At 42.4% G+C, this 21,622-nt stretch overlaps 2 protein-coding genes across 2 annotated transcripts in view; one reads left to right on the top strand and one right to left on the bottom strand.

The window, feature by feature from the left end:
- Positions 1-190: 190 nt before the first annotated feature.
- LOC125289956 (butyrophilin subfamily 3 member A1-like) lies at positions 191-11,229 on the top strand. The gene is made up of 5 exons (XM_048237071.1): positions 191-235; positions 2,696-2,755; positions 2,868-3,224; positions 10,346-10,372; positions 10,658-11,229. The coding sequence occupies exons 2-5, from the start codon at positions 2,698-2,700 to the stop codon at positions 11,227-11,229; spliced, it is 1,014 nt and encodes a 337-aa protein (XP_048093028.1). The 5' UTR covers positions 191-235; positions 2,696-2,697.
- A 2,016-nt stretch (positions 11,230-13,245) lies between these two features.
- The window catches only part of sema4f (sema domain, immunoglobulin domain (Ig), transmembrane domain (TM) and short cytoplasmic domain, (semaphorin) 4F), a 67,238-nt gene continuing 58,861 nt past the window's right edge, over positions 13,246-21,622 (bottom strand). Inside the window, exons 4-14 of the mRNA XM_048236670.1 lie at positions 21,451-21,549; positions 20,798-20,909; positions 20,546-20,665; positions 19,906-20,060; positions 19,064-19,245; positions 18,424-18,565; positions 17,921-18,140; positions 17,488-17,597; positions 17,115-17,266; positions 16,827-16,879; positions 13,246-16,477 (exon numbers count right to left, since the gene is read on the bottom strand). Coding sequence (XP_048092627.1) covers positions 15,504-16,477; positions 16,827-16,879; positions 17,115-17,266; positions 17,488-17,597; positions 17,921-18,140; positions 18,424-18,565; positions 19,064-19,245; positions 19,906-20,060; positions 20,546-20,665; positions 20,798-20,909; positions 21,451-21,549 — 2,319 coding nt within the window. The 3' untranslated portion in view covers positions 13,246-15,503. The remainder of the gene's footprint in view (positions 16,478-16,826; positions 16,880-17,114; positions 17,267-17,487; positions 17,598-17,920; positions 18,141-18,423; positions 18,566-19,063; positions 19,246-19,905; positions 20,061-20,545; positions 20,666-20,797; positions 20,910-21,450; positions 21,550-21,622) is intronic.

Genomic DNA, 21,622 nt, shown 5'->3' with positions numbered 1-21,622 from the left:
GAGTGGCTTGATTTGTTAATATCCAGATATATAATATTAGTGACATATGGCATACATAGGCACATACAGTATATGCAGATATACAGCTCATGTGTATGACGACCCTGAGCAACCGGAAGGTGGACTTCACACATTGGTCATTGCAGAACAAAACACTTGTGCATCACTTTGTGGCAATTCATGTCCTGGCTTCATCTCTTATGCAACTCACATGAATGCTTACCATTTGTTGAAGGTAAGTAATTACAGTGTTAAACCTTCACAATTGGTACTGATATTGCATCTTTTTTAATGTAAAGTATTTGGTGTAATGAAAACCTTAATATGTGGCTACTTTTGGGGTCTTTTTTTATAGCAGCAGATTTTCAATAGTGATATTTTTTTCTAAATCAAAGTGAATGTCTGGTCCATTATAATGTGTATGCAATGAAATGCATTTGATGTGCACATACTGTCTCCGAGGGTTGTATTCTCAAGATTGTAATCACTAATATGTTGGAAATGACGGACGGTCATTTTCATCAAGCGAGAATTGTGTTTTATTTGTGAGAATTAAGTTGATTCAACCTTATCTGACATCATATCATATAGTTGTATCATTATATAGAATAAAGGTCATCATTCTTTCATCTGATCTTTTTGCTTATAAAATAGGCGCCAATTTAGTTCTTCTGTGTCTGTGTAGCCTATGTGTGGTAGGGGAAAGCTGCAGAATATTAAAGGGAAGTCCTCAACCCTGGCAAAAGTTGTTGATATTTGATACATTCAGATTTTAGACTGTTTAGATTGTAGACTGTTTTGATTATTAGTAATCTATTCATATAATTTTCAAAGCTGTTTTAAATGTCACCAAACCTTTAGCACAGATTACCTGTGGTTATTAGCCTGAGGTTTTCCCCCACCTCAACTATTGCAGTACTCTTTTGTATGTACAGTGAAGCCTTTACAGACAAGACTTCATCAGCCCTATGTTATAGTACTCAAGACCGTTCTTGGTCGCAAGACCACTCGTAGTGGTAGCATTTACAGTGTATTGAAATGTTTAGAAAGACATATGTACTGTGATTTATATTGTTGCCATACTTGAAATGATACCATGATATAGATTTTAGGCCATACAGTTGAGCCCCAATATAGTGGCTGTGTTCCACATTTCATAGTCATGTCATGTAGCCTCAAACATTAGTCTCTTGCAGGTCTTGGTCTTGATAGGTCTCGCCCTGTCTTGGTCTTGTCTCGGTCTCAACAACCTCTGGTCTTGGTCTCGGGTTAGGTGGTCTTGTCTACATCACTGCTTATAAGAGCATGTCACCCCACGGCTCATTAACCTCCATCAAATACGAGTCGCTAACGCCTTTCTATACCTCTAAGAAATGTCATCTGGCATTGCCAGCCCTACACATGGCAATCTAGGCCAGAATGTTCTTTTTTGTGGTTCCCCAATTCTGGAATGAGCTTCCAAACTACAGCAGAGGAGTCCCTCACTATCCCCTTAAGTATTTCTCAAAGACTTGTCTCTGCACCTCGTTTCCTAATACCTAAAACAGCCTAACACACCCTTACTGCGCATGTCTTAGAGGAACACGCCGCCATTTTATGAAATTGGGTTATTCACCGTCTCTCCTAGAGTTTGGTAAGTGAGCAAAAGCATTTTTGCCTCCGTGCATGCATTGTCTTAAACTGGCAGTGCCACAGTGCCGCTAGCTTAGCTTTGCATAGTGAATGGAATCGCTCGTCGCCGGATAGCATGTCGTCGGTAAAAGTGAGCCAACAAAAAAAATTATCCCTAATTAATTCTTGTGGTCTGCAAAAAAAGTCTTGAAATGGCTAGCTAGCAAGCATATTATTAGTATGGGGTTTATTATAATATATTATTTGGAGTATACAGGCCAACTTGTGTGTTATTCTGTTGTTCCCCTGCATGTAAAACGTGCATCCATAATGCCCAGAGTGGCTTGATTTTTTAATATCCAGATATATAATATTAGTGACATATGGCATACATAGGCACAGATATGCAGAGCAAACAACTCACAGCTCATGTGTATGACGACCCTGAGCAACCGGAAGCACGAGTACAAATGCACTCTTAAAACATGTGTTGAAAACAACACAACTTGCGTTGTTTTTAACACATCTCTGTGTCCAGATAGGGACAACACAGTTTGTGTTGTTTCCTTTTTTTTATTTGTTACACAATATGTGTTGAAAACAACACAACTTGCGTTGTTCATTAACACATCTCTGTGTCCAGATTAGGACAACGCATTCGTTTTAAGAGTGTGGCAATGCAGATTAAGACAAGGCGATCTCCAGGCAGGTATTGACTTGGGACTATTGGGGACGAAGCACTGCTATTTGGGCACAGAGATTGTCCATGCTGTGGTGAGTGAGACAAGGTGCTGGTGTTGCGTGATATTTCTGCGCCCAGGTACAGTGACTTACATGCTTTTGCCCCCTTATCTGACTCTAGGGGAGACAGTGAATAACCCAATATCATAAAACGGTGGCGTGTTCCTTTAACTAGATCTTTTTGCACTTCTGATTGTTGTTCCTCTGTAAGTCGTTTTGGATAAATCACTTGCCATAGGAATAAAAAGAGAATACTATAAAAGTGCTTACTATAATTTTCTTCATTATTTTTATTAAATAGTATTTGCAGACATCAGAAACTGAAATCCTCATTTTTTTTTAGTTATGGAGAATGTCTTTGTGATTACTCTGCCTTTGTTCTGCTTGATGGCCACCACATCTGGTAAGTGTTAAAACACTCCCACCTTTATTTTCAAAATGCGTGCGCGCCTTAACATTTACTTTACATTTCCTTTATCATTTTAAAGTAACAAGTTTTTTGTTTTTCTGTTTAGCAAGCCTTCATGTGTTGGGTCCTGTCCATCCCATCATAGTGGTCACAGGTGAAGAGCTGCTTCTGCCCTGTTACCTTTCGCCCAACATCAGTGCTGAGAACATGACGGTGACCTGGCTGTTAAACCACACAGGTGCACTTGTGCATCTCTACACAAACGGCAGTGACAGAAATGACCAACAGCACGCTGATTACAGAGGGAGGACCGCTCTGCTCAAGGAGGAACTCAGCAGTGGAAATACTTCACTAAAACTGACCAACGTCACAGTCTCAGACGAAGCAAACTATACATGCTCTATTCAAGATGGACACTGGCATGAGGAAATCTCTCTTCAGATCAAGGTCAACGAAATTACTGGTACTGTTCTGGTATTGCCTATTTTTTACAAACATCATATAAGCTAAGGGAATATGGCTTATTTCCTCACTCTATACCACGTAACAACAACAACAACAACACAACAACAACAACAACAACAATAATAATAACTAGAAAAGCATTTCCTGAAGGAAATACAGTGCATGAAAATGCAAAAAATATGATGTAAAATATCATACAGAGTAAAAAACAAACTATACTGGTTTGCTAAAGTAGATGAGGTTTAATATAGTTGGAATGACTGAACAGTTAAATAGGTGGATAGTTTAAATGGTTAAATTATTTAGGTAGATAGTTGACGATAACTGACAGTTGGAATGGCTCTAATGTTTGCTAGTAGTTTTGCTAACTATGTTAACAAGATAATAATGTTAACCAAGTTACTATGCTAACTAGCATGCTAACAATGTTAAAATGCTAATTATGGTAACCATGTGACTTAGCTAACCTAGCTAATAATTTTTTTAGTAGTTATCTTAACTATGCTAACTAGCATGTTATCATGCTAACTATGCTAACCATGTTACTTAGATAACTTAGCTAATCATTTTAGTAGTTTTGCTAAAAATCTTAACTAACTTTGCTAATCCATCTTTAACCCACGTTATTTAGCTAACTTAGCTAATCATTTTTAACAGTTTTGCTAAAAATGCTAACTAAAGATGCTAACATGCTAGCTTGCTAACTACGCTTAACCATGTTTCTTAGCTAACTTACCTAATTGTTTTTTTAGCAGTTTTGCTAAAATGCTAACTAAGCATGCTAGCTTGCTTATCTTAACCATGTTATTTAGCTAGCAGCTAATCATTTTTAGCAGTTTTGCTAAAAAATGCTTGTATGCTAACTATGTTAATAGCCACAGTAGGGTAGGAGTCATAGTTGATGACAAGTAACAGTTACAATGGCTGAACAAGTTAAAAAAAGTTCAGTAAGGGTTAAATTGTTTAACAGTGAAATATTGTAGTGAGGACTTTTTATTTTGAAACAGTTTTTTGGCAGAGGGAAGCAGTTGAACAGGATGTGTAGTCTTAATAGGGCCAGTTTGTATGCTTAAAGCCTGAGACTGGCAGTTGATCCAGGTGGCGGAACACCCGCCACAGGATTCTAATTGCTTAACGGCTCTATTGTGATGTCATCAGCCCATGTTAAGTCTATGGGGAAATTTTAGAGTAGTTTTATTAATAGTTTAAAAAGTATAAAAAGTTACAAAGTTGAAAAATACAAAGCCCACATGTCCTAAGTAAGACTACGCAACGCAGTTTGAATGAAGTTTCTACGTTAAACGGTTGAAGCTGCATCAACTGCGTTAGAAGAAGAAGAAGAAGAAGAAGAAGAACTAGAAAAGCATTTCCTGAAGGAAATACAGTGCATGAAAATGCAAAACTATGATGTAAAAATATCATACAGAGAAAAAACAAACTATATTGGTTGCTAGGTAGATGAGGTTTAATATAGTTGGAATGACTGAACAGTTAAATAAGTGGATAGTTTAAATGGTTAAATTATTTAGGTAGATAGTGGTTGATAACTTGACACTTGGAATGGCTCTAATGTTTGCTAGCAGTTATGCTAACTATGCTAACAAAGATAATAATGTTAATAAGATGCTAACTTTAGCAGTTTTCTTAAAAATGCTTAACTAGCATGCTAACATGCTAGCACGCCAACTTTGCTAACCATGTGACTTAGCTTAACTTAGCTAATCATTATAAGTAGTTTTGCTAAAAAATGCTAAACCTTCATGCTAACATCTTAAGATGTTAACACGCTAGCATGCTAACACGCTAGCATGCTAACTTCTAATAATGTGACTTAGCTAACTTAGCTAATCATTATAAGTAGTTTTGCTAAAAATCTTAACTAGCATGCTAACACTTATATCTTAACTTACAAGCATGCTAACATGCTAGCATACTAACTTTACTAACCATGTGACTTAGCTTAACTTAGCTAATCATTATAAGTAGTTTTTATAAAAATCTAACTAAAGATGCTAACATCTTTGGCATGCTAACTATCTTAACCATGTGACTTAGCTAACTTAAGCTAATCATTTTAGCAGTTTTGCTTAAAATGCTAACTAGCATGCTAACACGCTAGCATGCTAACTATGCTAACCATGTGTGACTTAGCTAACTTAACTAATCATTTTTAGCCGTTTTCTTAAAAATCTTAACTAACGTCTTAACATGCTAGCATGCTAACTATCTTAACCATGTTACTTAGCCAACAATAATCCTAGCTACAGTGGGTAGGAGTCATAGTTGATGACAAGTAACAGTTACAATGGCTGAACAGTTAAAAGTTCAGTAGTTTAAAGCGTTAAATTGTTTTAACAGTGAAATATTGTAGTGAGGACTTTTATTTTGAAACAGTTTTTGGCAGAGGAAGCAGTTGAACAGGATGTGTAGTCTTAATAGGGCCAGTTTGTATGCTTAAAGCCTGAGACTGGCAGTTGGTCCAGGTGGCCCGAACACCTGCCATAGGATTCTAATTATGCTTAACGGCTCTATTGTGATGTCATCAGCCCATGTTAAGTCTATGGGAAATTTTGACTAGTTTTTAATTAATAGTTTAAAAAGTATAAAAGTTACAAAGTTGAAAAATACAAAGCCCACATGTCCTAAGTAAGACCTCACGTAACATAGTTTGAATGAAGTTTCTACGTTACGGTTTAAGCTGCATTAACTGCGTTAGAAAGAAGAAGAAGAAGAAGAAAAAGCCTTGGAATAACAGTACAGTGCATTTTCATGCACTGTAACTAGAAAAAAGCATTTCCTGAAGGAAATACAGTGCATGAAAATGCAAAAAATATGATGTCAAATATCATACAGAGTAAAAAACAAACTATATTGGTTGCTATGTAGATGAGGTTTAATATAGTTGGAATGACTGAACAGTTAAATAGGTGGATAGTTTATATAGGTAAATGATTTACTTGGTAGATAAGGTTTAATATAGTTGGAATGATTGAGCGGTTAAATAAGTGGATAGTTTAAATGGTTAAATTATTTAGGTAGATAACTGACACTTGGAATGGCTCTAATGTTTGCTAGCAGTTATGCTAACTATGTTAACAAAGATAATAATGTTAACCAAGTTCTTATGCTAACTAAGCATGCTAACAATGTTAAAATGCTAAGTATGTTAACCATGTTACTTAGCTAATTATTTTTTTAGCAGTTATGCTAACTAACATCTTAACTATCTTAACCATGTTACTTAGCTGACTTAGCTAATCATTTTTAAGCAGTTTTCTTTAAAAAATCTTAACTAACATGTAAGCATGCTAACTATCTTAAGCGTGTGACTTAGCTAACTTAGCTAATAATTTTAAGCAGTTTTGCTAAAAATGCTAGCTCCAAGCGTCAAGCATGCTAACTATCTTAACCATGTTACTTAGCTAATCCTTAGCTAATCATTTTAGCAGTTTTTGCTAAAATGCTAATTTAAAGATCTTAACATGCTAGCATGCTAACTATGTTAACCATGTTTAGCTAACTTAGCTAACTAGCTACAGTGGGTAGGAGTCATAGTTGATGACAAGTAACAGTTACAATGGCTGAACAGTTAAAAGTTCAGTAGTTTAAAGGGTTAAATTGTTTAACAGTGAAATATTGTAGTGAGGACTTTTATTTTCAAAGTCAAAGTCAAAGTCAGCTTTATTTGTCAATTTCTTCACATGTTCCAGACATACAAAGAGATCGAAATTACGTTTCTCACTATCCACGGTGAAGACAAGACATATTTTACCAATTTTAAGTCCACAGACAAACATAACATTCAAGTAAACAAAAAGTAAGTAAATAAGTAAATAAGAGGGCACATATAATAATGAAAAATAAGAGCAGCAAAATTTTGTTGAAATTGTGCATAGACAGTCAATAAAAAACTAGTGCAAAGTCAGGCCAATAAGAGGCTTGGGTAGTTCTGTTTGACCTGAGTAATAAAGAAAGTGGCATAGTGGTTGCAAAGTTATGTAAGAGCAGCAGAAGTGTTGTGTGTTTTCAGGACAACAACACCAAGTTGTAAAGTGTACAAGTGTGCAAGTGTTCAAGTGTGCAAGTGGAGTAGTGCAGGCTGCCATTGTGGGTCCAATGTCCAGGATGTTATGTAGCTGAGGGTGGTGGGGGGGAGAGGAGGAGAGAGTTCAGCATCCTTACAGCTTGGTGTATGAAGCTGTTGGTGAGTCTGGTAGTGCGGGGCGCAGGCTTCTGTACCTCTTCCCAGAGGGCAGTAGATCAAACAGATTGTGGCGGGGTGACTTGCATCACTCACAATTTTGGTCAGCCTTGGGCGGGTGAGGTGGGTGGTGTAAATGTCCTTCAGGGGGGAGGAAGCACCAATGATCCTTCCAGCTGTGTTCACTATGCGCTGCAGGGCTTTCCTGTTGTATTCAGTGCAGCTTCCCACACACAGCGATACAGCTGGAGAGGATGCTCTCAATGGTGCCTCGGTAGAATGTGGTCATGATGGCTGGTGGAGCACTTGCTGCGCCTGAGTTTCACTGAGGAAGTACAGGCGGCGCTGAGCTCTCTTCGCCAGTGATGCAGTGTTGGTGGTCAGGAGAGGTCTTCACTGATGTGCACCCCCAGGAATTTGGTGCTGCTCGCTCTCTCTCCACCACAGCACCGCCGATGGTCATGGCAGGTGTTGGGTGTGACCTCTCCGAAGTCAACAACAATCTCTTTGGTCTTGTTGGCGTTCAGCAGGAGGTTGTTGTCCCTGCACCGCGTGGTCAGATGGTCGACCTCCAACCTGTATTGAGTCTAAAGTAAGCCCTTGGTGATGAGACCCACCAGAGTAATCGTCAGCAAATTTCACTATGTGATTGTTGCTGTAGGTTGCAGTGCAGTCATCGTCAGCAGGGTGAAGAGCAGCGGACTGAGCGCAGAGCCTTGGGGGCCCCTGTGCTCAGTGTGATGCTGCTTGAGGTATTGTTGCTTAACACATTACTACTTGGGGCCTCTGACAGAGGAAGTCCAGTAGCCAGTTGCAGAGGTAGGTACTGAGTCCCAGTTTGTCGAGTTTGCAGATGAGTTGTTGTGGGTATTTTGGAAACAGTTTTTGGCAGAGGAAGCAGTTGAACAGGATGTGTAGTCTTAATAGGGCCAGTTTGTATGCTTAAAGCTTGAGACTGGCAGTTGATCCAGGTGGCCCGAACACCTGCCATAGGATTCTAATTGCTTAACGGCCGTATTGTGATGTCATAATCATAATGTTAAGTCAATGGGGAAATTTTGATTAGTTTTTAATTAATAGTTTAAAAAAGTATAAAAGTTACAAAGATGAAAAATACAAAGCCCACATGTCCTAAGTAAGACCTACGCAACATAGTTTGAAATAAGTTTCTACGTTAAACGGTTTAAGCTGCATTAACTGCGTTAGAAGAAGAAGAATAAGAAGAAGAAGAAGAAGAAAAAGCCTTGGAATAACAGTACAGTCTGTAAAAAGCCTTGGAATAACAGTACAGTGCATTTTCATGCACTGTAAAAAGCCTTGGAATAACAGTACAGTGCATTTTCATGCACTGTAATAATAATAATAGCATTAAGTCAGACTCAAGGTAGCTTTACAAAAACCTAAACAAACAAACTAAACAAACAGGAATCAAACGAGAAGAAGAAAAAATGGTGGTTAGATTTTGTAATGGTGGAGGAGAAATGTTAATGAAACAGAAAGGTCCTGAGAAGGAAAAAGATAAGGTAGTGCAGCTTCAGGCAAATACACTAGAGGGCGCACTTGTATTTTGTCTGACATGACAGTTGCGTTCTCTTGGTCTTTGTCGCAATAGACACCAGGGTGCTTAATTGACAATCACCCGCACCTGTACAGGGTAGGGTTTAAAAGCCAGGACAACATACAGTACATTCATGCACGCGCGCACTCACTATCTCATACACCTCCCGTCACTACACAACATTCTCCACTCTCACTCCATTTTACCGCCAGCATTCCATTCACTCATGACATCCTCAACCAGATCCCATTCAGTTTGCGTCCGCGAGCCTGGGTCATTACACCTGTCTCTGTGGCATCCTATTTTGTAATATCAGGCTAAAGTCTATTAAAAGGATACATCAATCACTCCATACTTACACCACCTGTAGACATAAACAATTGCAACTGTATTTGTGACTTTCAGGGATGTCGATTGACCGTGCACACTCTGGGAAGGCTGCTTTCAGCATTTTGTTGGGCGCTGCCTTGGCTGTTGGATTGTCACTATTGCTATGTCGTGTTAAACGCAGACTGAAGGGTAACTTCTGTTTTAAGTATTTCAAATTCTATAGTCGCAACATTAAGTCGCAAGTCAATTTCAAGAAACCATCAGAGAAAGAGAATTTTGTTGTAGCCTACTGTAGGCTACATTTAAACAGTGGGTGATCTCTGACTATTTTAACACATATTTTTGAGGGTGAGTGCTGGTGAGTTTCTACAATTTTTCCAGCCTGTCAAATATACTAGAGGTTGTTTTGTTTAAGTGAGCCTGTACATACAGTACAAGCTACATCAGTTTGCATCACTTTCTTGTAATTGTCGTGTATGTTATTATTCTTTTGTAAAGTTTTGTGATGGAATCCAACTGACAGTCTAGTCTGAATACATATTTACTTCTCTTCTTTCAGAATCAGAGGGCTTGAGACTACAGAAAGGTGTGTTTGGTTATTTCCCTTATGGTTTTGAGTGTGCACATTATCAGTAGATGTCTTTATAATGGAAATATCACAGATCCCAATGTTATGTTCATGATCCACATACTGTATTGTAGTATGACCTGATTATGAAATTGTTTGATAAATATGCAAGGCAGCTGTAGTAAGTATCAGTTTGGCTTTTCAGAGCTTGAAAGGACAAGGATGCGTGTTGGTGAGTGAGAGATACAAAAGAAACATGCCTTTTATCTCAGAATTTGCTGTGTTTGGAACTGCTATTCCAGAGGTGTGATTGTATTTGAATTATTAAAAATATTTGTTGGGTTACATAGTTGAATGTATTGCCCTGGTCTATTCTACTGAATCAAGCAACTCTGTCATGTGCCAAATAATCATCTAATTTCCCGTGATGATCTGACTGTATTAATTATGTTTTATTTACAGAGGTTGAAAAGGTGAGAAAGTATGGAGGTGCGTAGCCTACAGTATATTCTCCTTCACATGCTGACGTTTGCAGTATTCACTTTTATTGAAATACAATAGGATGGCAATGAAAAGAAAAATTGTTGTTTATATTTTATCATATATATTTAAAGTTAGGTCCTGGTCCTGGGACTTCTAAAAAATATTACGCAAAGAAAGCCAAAGTTATTTTGTTTTTGGGTGTTGGTGTGTTGCAGCTTACAGTTCCAAATATGTTCACTTTACCATATGAGCACAGGGGCATTTGTCTTATGTTCTCCTTTACTTCCTCAGTGAATGTGACCCTGGATCCCGCCACCGCCCATCCACAGCTCATCCTGTCCGTTGACAGGAAGCAGGTCACCTGCGGAGACGCGCCAGGAAGTGTAGATCCCAGCACGGAGCGGTTCACCACGGACCTCTGCGTCCTGGGCCGAGAGGGCTTCACCTCTGGTATGCACTATTACGAGGTGCTGGTGTGGAGGAAGCGTGACTGGACTGTGGGTCTGGTCTGGGAGCACGTCAACCGCAACAGCCCACTGAAGGACCACATATGTGACCTGTACCTAGCCCTTGAGCTGCGTGATGGAACTTGCTATTCTAGCGAGTCCAGCGACGCCATCGTTCAGCTAAGGGAGGACATCCAGAAGATTGGAGTGTTTGTGGATTATGACGAGGGCATTGTCAGTTTCTACGACGTGGGGGATGATTACATAGATCATTTATATTCGTTCAGTCAGTATTGCTTCGCTGGAAAAACACTCTACCCTGTCTTCAGTCCTGGGGCCAGTGGTCTAAAGTCTGCTCCATTGATTGTACTTCCGGTGTGGGACATTGAATTTAAGCCAATGCCAGAGAATGTCTAATAAGGGCTCTGCCTATGCTGCCTTGCAAGGTTAAGTTAGATGAAAGGCCTCCTGTGTTAGAGATGGAATTGTAAATGAGACAACTGGATCATGCAAAACAGTCCAACAGAGGCCAGGACCCTGCAGCCTAATGGCAGAATTTCAAAAATCAGAATTTAGTATAAGTATATAAGTATATATACTATTTTGATCCCGTGAGGGAGATCTGCATTTATCCCAATCCGTGAATTAGTGAAACACACACAGCACACGGTGTACACACAGTGAGGTGAAGCACACACTAATCCCGGCGCAGTGAGCTGCCTGCATCAACAGCGGCGCTCGGGAAGCAGTGAGGGGTTAGGTGCCTTGCTCAAGGGCACTTCAGCCGTGCCTACTGGTCGGGGTCCGAAGTGCTAACCAGTAGGCCACGGCTGCCCCATGAATTTCTCTCTTCAAACCTTTCTTTGGTTGTCTTCTCGGAGTCAAGGTGTGTTTGTGTAAAAGAGACATATCAAAATGAATTTGTGTGGACTTGTGAGTTATAAAAATCAAAATGGTTGTCAAAGCCTAATTAGATTTTCTTCATAAAACATATACATGGATTTCTATGCAACGTCACGAAAGCATGCGTGCACAATCAAGAGGCAGAAAGCACCATAGTTCATAGAGCAATGCAAAAGAGCAAAATAATAAAATTAGTTTTTGTGCTGAAAACTGCATCAATTCGAAATCACGATGGTTAGAGAATGTTAAATATGTTCAATATCCCTAACGGAATGCATGTCTTCGCCAAAAATGACAAAATACGATGTTATATTAATAATGCAAATGAACGGCAAACTTTGAAATATAGTCTGAAATGAGATGTTATTATCATTGAGACAACAGGGGTATACAAAAAAAATCCGATTGTAGCTTACAGCAGCCGACTATTTAGGTTAAGTTTATAACGTTGTGGACGGCCACCAAGCGTCTTCTGCCCCACGGCTGCGCGCGCATCTAGTTTTGTTGGTAAACAGGAAACCTGTGTATAGGTCAGTGTTGTAGAACTGGATAGATTCTATAGGTCCCTGGTCGTTGTAGATGGATGGTACCACTATCTTGGCACACAGAAGCGGGCAGAGAAGGCCTTTGACCTGGAAAGCAGTGCAGCATAGTGGGCCTCTGGGGACCATTCCATGTCCTCCACCACGAGAAAGATCACAAGAGTGTCTGAAGAACCATGCATATAGTCATGGGCTGCAAGGTGCTGTGAGAGAATCTCTAACTCCAGCGTGCGCTTTCATTAGGTGCCAGGCTGAGTTCCTTCTGAGCTCTGTGGCGTCCTCCTTACATCAGCTTCCCAGCTCTCTCACTGCAATATTCAGTGTTGAATTAAATTTGGATACCTCAGCAGCTGCAACTTTGAACATGCTGGTCAATCAAACAGGATAAACTTGACCTAGGCCTGTGTCTGAGCATATGTGAATCTGTCATGCATAAATGTGCGGATGAATGATGTTTTTTTTTTAATTAGTAGAAACATGCACTTTAATATAAAGTTTTACAAAGTATGAATGCCAATTTAATACTCCTCTAGGGTATATAATTTCATCATGTAACCTATCTATTTAGTTTTAAAAATATGTAAAAAGAGTTGGATGGCTACAAATGTCTTAAAATTTAATTAAAAGAAAACAGTGATAATTATTTTTGGTCCACTCAGCTCTGTTGCTAAGCTAAGAAATGCACTTGGGCCACTACTGTAAATTGCCACAGTGAGGTCAGAAGTCTAGGTGTTTACTAGATTCATCTTTGAATTTCAATAAGCAAGTCAGTAGTGTGGTTAAGGGATGCTTTTTTCAATTAAGAACAATAGCTACAGTAAATTAAATCCCTGGCTCTGATTTAGAAAAAAAATGCTGTGCTCTCACCTACTACGTATATTTTCATCCAGCAACATGAATGGTAAATAGATTTCATGCTGGTGCACCCATGCCTTAGTGAGTGACACACAGAAGCACAGGCACCCGCAGGTAATAAGAGGTAGCACTTTTTTTTTATATACGCATTCTCACACATACTTACTGCACAATCATCCACATACAAAGACACAATATAGGTATTGCAAAAAAATGTGCATTTGTTTCATTATTATATATAAATTATAAAAATAAAACATATACAACATATCTGTACAACAGTTAAATGAATTTTGTACTTTTTTTACAGTAACTGAAGAGAAGGTAAACTCTGGAGCAGTCATGTTTAAAACATAATCAACCAGGTTACACTAATAATTTTACACACAAGATTCATGTCTGACTTGACACATCTGTTTATAGACTGTTTTATGGAATGTTTAAGGAGACTAAGGAGACAATCTTAAAGGGCTACTGACACAAAAGTTCAAACCCTATGTCACATCCACTGTATTTTAGACGGTCCCTATGGACTACAGATAAACCAGGTGCATTATGGGAATTGAAGTCTCTCTGTTGCGTCTGTAAATTGGGGAAGTATTCGTACCTGTGACCACTAAATGCTGACAAGAGAAGCTACATTATGCCACACATACCATTCTGAGTATTACCTTCTCCATGTTAAATATTGACGTAAATATAACTAAAAAGAATACAATGGAGAAAACACCTCTCCTCAACACAGAACAGTGGGTTTACAAACAGAGGCTTTCTAAACAAAAGCACTCCCCCATGTGGCAGAAGGAGCTCACTGTCATTCACAGTTATGGGCCTTATCAAAGAGTTTGCTTACAGACACAAAAAGGAACAACAATGTTCTCGCTCTCGCTCTTTTGTCTATAGACTTTAGACATCGGCCATTTTGTGATAGCCATCATTCATCAGCATACCTCTATTTTTGGATAGTTACTCAGCACCTCTGATGCGATCTGCTTTGGTGGTCTGCCTGTCCATAAAAGAAAAAAAATTGTCCTTCCGGTACAACCTTCCTTTCTGTCATTCTTTTCTAGATTAATTTCTATTGCAACACATGGGCCACAATCTCATGTCATTTTTCTTTACAAAAACAACACTTCCAAACACCATTACAAGAACTTGGTCCATAGAACTGTAGACAGTAACATACAGAATGGGTCAGTGTTGTTTGTTTTTTTGTGATCTCAAAGTTGCAGTTTGACCTTCAAACACGTAACAACAGTTAGTTAAATTAAAGAAAGACAGAAAAAAAAGATATCATCATTTATCAACACCTGACATGCCAACAAAAAAGATCTTCTGATTCTTCCAGCCAATGAGTTTACAGACCATTTGTCAACAGAAAGAAACACAGTGTGGCCTTCATGCTCTTAACAGGTGTGGCTTATCATCCCCTGCTTTCTGTCCGAGGCAACCAAACAACATCCTGGAGGAATGGCCAACCGTGGTTGCCATGGTGCAGAGAGTATCCAGGAAACAGTGTGAGATAAACAACTGGGCCATTCATCAGTTCTGCAGGCCAACACCGGTTCACGTTTCCTGATTATTTCAGTGGGGACTGTGGCATCTCTTTGTAAGTAGTGCTGCTGCATGAATTGAACAGGAATCCCCTCAAATCTTTCCCCCATCTTGGTCCAGTTGTGACCAGCCTCTGACTCCCCTCGTCCCTGATAAGCCAGTGTCAGGGTCACTCCGACAAAGTCGATGGCAAAATGTCCTACATGAACTCTAGCTGGCTCTGCAGTCTTTGGTTTGGCATGTCCAGGCACCGGCTGTTGACCCTCATGTACAGTATTACCACAATTAGTCCTCAGCTTTATGGGCGAACTGAGTGTGTGTGTGTGTGTGTGTATGTGTGTGAGTTCCTAATGTGTTGATCTGTGGGACACATGGGCTCTGAGAGTCCCAGAGCCCCTGGCAATGAGAGTGAAAAAGGGTTTCTTTCTCACCAAAAGAGGAGTACACTCCCCTTATTCGTGGGTGTCGTAGAGAAAGTGGAGCGTGTGCTCAAAATATGAGGTGTGTAACACACACACAAGCACAAACAGGAATGAGAGGAACAGAGAGACAGGGAGGGGAAATGGTTTGGATGGAAACACACACACACACACACGCACACGCACATACACACGTGTGTGTGTTTTCCGACACGTTCTTGACACGTTAAATATGTTTGTGGGTACGTGGAATATGTTTGGAGAAAAACACAAACACGTGGTAGCCCACCCAACACAGACATACACACAGTACATATTGTATGTCTCTCTCCTCTCCTGTTATATGGCTCTGGGTCCCAGTCACAGTGGAGGAGTGGAAGTCAGGGCTGTGGCTGCCATCAACGCATCTCCTCATCCCTCAATCTCTTCTCTTTTCTCTCTTTGCCCTGTTCATCTCACTCTCTTTCTCTCTCTCTCTTTCGCCTTTCTCTTTATCCTTTCTCTCTCTCTCTCTCTCGCTCTTTCTCTCTGTCGGTTCTCTCAAATGGAGCTCTCCTCGCACTGTGCCAGCGGTGCTCCGTGGTACGCCTGCAGTCTGGCCAGCTCCTCCTCCAGGCCCGACAGGCCCTCGCCCATCTCCGAGAGCCCCTTCCGAGAGCCCCTCGCCCTCCTCGCCCTCAGGCCCGGGCCTCTCGCGTCCCTCCAGCCCCTGCTGGTGCTGGGTCAGCTTGGCGCTCGACTCGGACAGCTTGACCTCGCCGCTGCTGCTGCTGTTGTTGGAGTAGATGTGCGGGCCATTGATGCCGCCGCCGTGGTGGTGGTTGTGCCCGCCGCCGTTGTGCCCGCCCCCGCCGTGCCCGTTGAGTGTGCCGTTGCGCTTGGTGAGCGGCACGGCCTCGGAGAGCAGGCTGGCGCTGCTGGGCGACTGCGGCGTGGCCGAGGAGGGCAGCAGGTCGTGGTGCTTCTCCGACAGCGAGGCGCCGTGGCCCGCGCCCTTCCCGCTGGCCCGCCGGTGCCGCAGCAACAGGCACAAGATGGCCGCCGCACCCGCCAGCATGCCCACCACGAACAGCAGCACGTACCAGGCCAGGAAGTGGCGCCCGGGGCCGCCGGCCAGCGCCACGGTGCCGCCCATGCTGGCGCCCGCCAGGGTCAGGTGGTACTCGGCGCGCCGACACGCCGGCTGCTCGCGCCCGCCCTCCTGACACAGGCACACGTATTTGCCCTCCGTTTCTTCGGACGCCAGCACCTCCAGGTCAGACAGACGCTGGCGCGTGTGCCGGTGCGGCGGGTGCTCCCAGGAGCAGGCCCGCGGCGAGACCTGGACGCACGGGAGGAGGACGCGCAGGCCCTTCATCACACTCACCTCCTTCACCGTCGGAGAACACCGACCTGCAGAGAGAGAGAGAGAGAGAGAGAGAGAGAGAGAGAGATGGAGAGAGAGAGGGAGAGAAGGAGAGAATTTTTAATACCTACACTTCTCCATGTCAAAACATTTGTCTTTTCTTTATATTTGTAATTTTCTTTTACTGTTCACTGATCACATTGCTTTGGCAATATTGTAACTTGGGCAGTCATGCTAATGAAGCTCTTTGAATTTGAAGTAAAGAGAAAAACAGAGTGTTTTACAGTAGGAGTGTGTAAGAGAGAGAGAGAGACAGAAACATGATTGTCAATGGTATTCCTCAGTACAATGACAAAACCACAGTAAATGTATTGAGAGCGTGCGGCTAAGACCCACCTTCTCCACTCTTACACTGGCTCAGTGGGTCTCCAAGCTCTTCGTCTCCAAGCCTAAAACACAAAAAGAGGACTTACAATAATCCATCATTTCTTTGTGTGTGTGTGTGTGTGTGTGTGTCTGTGTGTGTGTTTGTGTGTGTGTGTGTCTGTGTGTGTATCTGTAGGCTACATTTTCTCTGTACATGAAAGTGTGCTTGTGGCTGTGTGGGTGTCAGCATATGAATCCGTAACATAAATGTGCTCTACGCAAAGATGCACATTCAAGCGAGTCCCAGCGGTCACTCACTCGTTGCCGACCCCGTCGCAGGCTTGCTCCTTGGGGTTCCAGGCACAGCCCAGGCCCCGGGCGCGGGCGCACACCTCACAGGTGGGGTACAGGGCACAGCCGACGGCCGGCTGCCGCACCAGAGAGGACGGGGAGCCCACCAGGGCCACATCCTGAGGGGGAGAGGGAGTGGGGAATTACATAATGCAGGTCTACGCAGATGTATACTGAATGTGTTCATATACTGTTCTACAGGTATAGATGCAGGAACCTATATATATATCTATAGGTGTACATGCACAGCATCTGCACGTGCTGTGCATGTGTGTTGGTGTCTCTGGAGTGTTTGACAGTGCATGTGTGACTGTGTGGGAGAGAAGATGGGAGTGCATGCCTTGTACAGAAGGATGTTGTTGACTGGATCGTGAGAGGGAAACAAAGGGATCTCTTCAAGCAGTGTTGCGTTCTGACCAACCACTGCAACCCTGTGCAGCTCCCCGCGATCTGTAGCACACACACACACACACACACACACACACACACACACACACACACAGAGAGAGAGAGAGAGAGAGAGTAGAGATTTGACTTTTAAAATGCCCTTTAATGCAATAATGGTCTCTGGACAGAAGCAAAACTGGTATTCAAAACATTTAATAGTTACTAGTTTATACTTAGTATATGTATTACTATATGTATTATATAGTACATAGTTTATACTAGTTTTTCACATATATATTATGTATAAATAAATACATTATGACAGAGGTCAACCAGGTTACACAGAAGAGGAATCACATTTTTTCTTATGTTTTTTCATGTCTTACCTGTACCCAGGTGCAACACGACGGCTGTGCGCTTGTCATCATCGCTGATGGATGTGAGGGTGACGGCCAGCTTGGTGTATGTTATTCCCCTTCTGACCAGTAGGGGCGCTGACACCACACTGTTCTCCATTAGAGGGTGGTCACGCATGAATGTCAGCACTTTATCAGGCAACTTCAGGGAGGAGTCAAAGCCCTCGGACTTCAGAGCACTGTTTAGACACTGCAAGGGAGGGGTGGAGAGACAGAGAGATTAGTTCATTCATTCCGTCATTAGTTCATTTTTTTGTTTCATTAATTAATTAATTCATCCATTCATGCCATTCATGCATTCTTAGAAGGCCTCATGGCCGAGGTCAGCGCCTCGTTAATAGTGTTTTGGTGTCCATTACTCTCTGTCTACACACGTCTTGAATGTCCGGTTACATTCCAGTTACATTTGTGACCTACAGTGACCCCAGTCTGTCCCGGTGCAGGTGTGAGTGGTGTGGGTCGGTACTCGGTACCTGTCCTGGTCGCGGCGTGGGCACGGGCTCGGGGTTGATCCAGTTCTCACACGTCTTCTTCAGCTCCTTGAAGGGCCCGTCCATCACCTTGCTGATGTCGGCCAGGCTGTACACACACACGGCGGACGTCTCCTCCCGGTCCCTGCACGGCAACCAAACCAACCAACCAAAACTCAGCGAAATATAAAACACCACCTTATCAGTAGAATTATTTATCATTTAATCACAATAGATAAGCGTTTACAGAAATGATGCACCTCTGATTTTCTTGAATTTCCCCTTGGGGATCAATAAAGTATCTATCTATCTATCTATCTGATGCAGGACCAGTGAAATGAAGTAGCTATGTGAGGCACAACACTATTTAAGCTATAAATAAATCATTCATTCACAAATCATAAAATACATTGTAAACACACTCTTTTGTGTTGTACATATTGCATACACGTGGCCAAATGTGCCTCTTTCAGACACGGTTAGTAGGAAATTGGAATGGCTACTTGACGTTCTACACTAAATCTACATATTTCCCATCTATATATAGCGAGTAAACAAAGGACGTTTGCTGGTCCAGAGTAAAGTCCAGAGATTTTACAGTAAACGGGCGAAATAGCAGCAGATGTAAGGGGAAGGTTCTGACCACTGGGAGGTGAAGATGCCGTAGAAGTGCGTGCTGCTGGGGTCGTCGAGCCGGTGCCGCGAGGTGAAGACGTCGGTGAGCACGTTGAAGCGCTGACCGCTGGCACGGTCCTCACACACCAGCTGGGCCTTCAGGAAGGTGGTCCAGCGCCGCTGCAGCGTCTTCATACCACCCACGTCCGACTGGGGAGAGAGAGGGAAAGAGAGAGAGAGAGAGAGAGAGAGAGAGAGAGAGAGAGGGGGAGGGAGAGAGACAGAGAGACAGAGAGAAAGACAGAGGGGAAAGGGGGTGGGGAGAGAGAGAGAGAAAGAAAGAGGGAAAGAGGGAGGGAGAGAGAGAGATAAAGCAGAAGATAGAAATTTATATTTACTATTCACTGGTATACTGTAAGCAATACTAGCCAATTGGGCCGACTGTTGCACATCTCCTGCCAAAACATGTTAACCAGAAGGTGTGTGTTTGCCGTTTCTTTTTCTCTGTATGCCAAACCTGTGTGTGTGTGTGTGTGTGTGTGTGTGTGTGTGTGTGTGTGTGTGTGTGTGTGTGTGTGAGAGAGAGAGAGAGAGAGAGAGAGAGAGAGAGAGAGAGAGAGACAGAGTATGTGTGTGTGTAAGTGGAAGCAAGAGAGATGGATAGAGGGGTTGGCATATCAAATTTGTGGGCCGATTAAGTTCATCTGTAATTTTGCAACAATTAAAATTGGTCATCAGATCAGCAGTCCTGCAGTGATACTGTGCTACTGACCTTTTCCAACAGAACCCATTTCTACTGAGCTGTGTTTTGCAACAACAATACTACATACTAAATGGATCCACAGGTAATCTGACAGGTTAAACACCCACCTTGCAGACCCGGGCAACCCTTGGCACTTTGACCTTGGTGTAGAGGTCGTATTCCTTGGCCACTTCGGTGAAAAAGAAGTAGATTTTGTCATCTTCTCCAGTTGGGTTATTGGCCTCATCTTCCTGGATGAAAGCTGAGCTGACAAATTCTGGGTCTATGCACACACACACACACACACACACACACACACACACACACACACACACACACACACAGACACAGACACAGACACACACATACATTATAAGAGGAAAGAAAACTACATGCAAAGGTAGAAAGAGTGATAACTTGAGACTGAAAAAAGAGTTTGTATGTGTGTGTGTGTGTGTGTGTGTGTGTGTGTGTGTGTGTGTGTGTGTGTGTGTGTATGTAGGGAGCACAAGAGGGATATATCCATATGTGCGCTTGCTGTGACTCAGGTTCATTGAGTTCACTTGGAAAGGTGTATGTGCTAGCTTGTGTGTGAGTGTGTGTGTGTGTGAGTGTGTGTGTGTGTGTCTGTGTGTGTGTGTGTCTGTAGGATGATCAGGTTGATTGAGTTCATTTGGTAAGGTGTGTGTCCTTTCATGTGTGAGTGAGCATGTGTGTATATGTGTGCATGTGTGTGTGTGTGTGTGTGTGTGTCTGTGTATGTCTCACCACTGAGCCAGTTGATGGATCGTTCTGTCCGGATGCGCTCCTGCTCAATGCCCGTTGCCCTGGAGATGTCGAAGAGCGTGCCCAGGAAGTTACTGGTGGCAGCCGTGTACAAGACCCCTCCTGGAGAGAGAGAAGAAAAACTGTGCTCAACACTGTGTGTGTGTGTGTGTGTGTGTGTGTGTGTGTGTGTGTGTGTGTGTGTGTGTGTGTGTGTGTGTGGGTGTGTGTGTGTGTGTGTGGGGTGTGTCTCACCTGCCATGACTGCCGTGTAATGCTGGCTGGGCTCAAAGGGACATTTTCCTTTCCCGGTCTCCATCCGCACACCACCCTCCTCTGCTGTCTCCAGGGAGAAGCTTGACATATTCTGAGAGAGAAAGAAAGAGAGAGAGAGAGAGAGAGAGAGAGAGAGAGAGAGAGAAAGAGAGAGGAGGACAGAGACAAAGACCCAAAGACAGAGGAAATCAGACACAGAGTAGAGTGAAGAGAAGACTGTGTTGAAATATACAAAAGGATTAATTTATTGATCTCCTTTTCCCTATGTGCATTCATACAGCTGTTTGATATGAGTCATGTCCAGCATGTTCTCCCATTGCACACACATGCAAATGTTATGGATCTTGATGTGCATATGTGTTTGAGCTGCAGTCACATCAATGTGTCACTCTGTCTACAACTGTTTGTCACCTAAGGCCATTTTGTACATGAACAGATTTACTGTATATGGAATGTACAGTATATTTTCAGGCACACAAGGACATGCGTACATATATCCCCATATAAAAACAACATACTGGACTACAAGACACACACACACACACATACACACACACACACACACACACACACACACACATACACACACACACTGTACCCATGGACACAAACACCCACACCAATGAACTCACCAGAAAAGCACACTGGGGATCGAAGGCGTACGTCCCACAAGCATAGATCCGACCATCTCCTAGAAACTGCAGCAGGCGGATGTAGTTCTTGCAGTCGGCCTGTTGGGGGAGACAGAGAGCAACAAGTCTGATGAAGGACTCAAATGTTGAATCTCAGAATTCTCAGAACAGA

Source organism: Alosa alosa, chromosome 24, assembly GCF_017589495.1.
Source record: "Alosa alosa isolate M-15738 ecotype Scorff River chromosome 24, AALO_Geno_1.1, whole genome shotgun sequence".
NCBI classification, from domain to species: Eukaryota; Metazoa; Chordata; class Actinopteri; order Clupeiformes; family Clupeidae; genus Alosa; species Alosa alosa.
The sequence above is the reverse complement of the archived record's forward strand: the minus strand, read 5'-3'. Positions and strand labels throughout refer to the sequence as shown.

What these genes read in the sequence shown, in the direction of transcription:
- LOC125289956 (XM_048237071.1), top strand. Translation starts at nt 2,698, where the DNA reads ATGGAGAATGTCTTTGTGATTACTCTGCCTTTGTTCTGCTTGATGGCC. An exon ending in CTTGATGGCCACCACATCTG is followed by an intron (nt 2,756 to 2,867) that starts GTAAGTGTTAAA and finishes TTTTCTGTTTAG; the next exon opens with CAAGCCTTCATGTGTTGGGT. An exon ending in CAAGGTCAACGAAATTACTG is followed by an intron (nt 3,225 to 10,345) that starts GTACTGTTCTGG and finishes TTTTATTTACAG; the next exon opens with AGGTTGAAAAGGTGAGAAAG.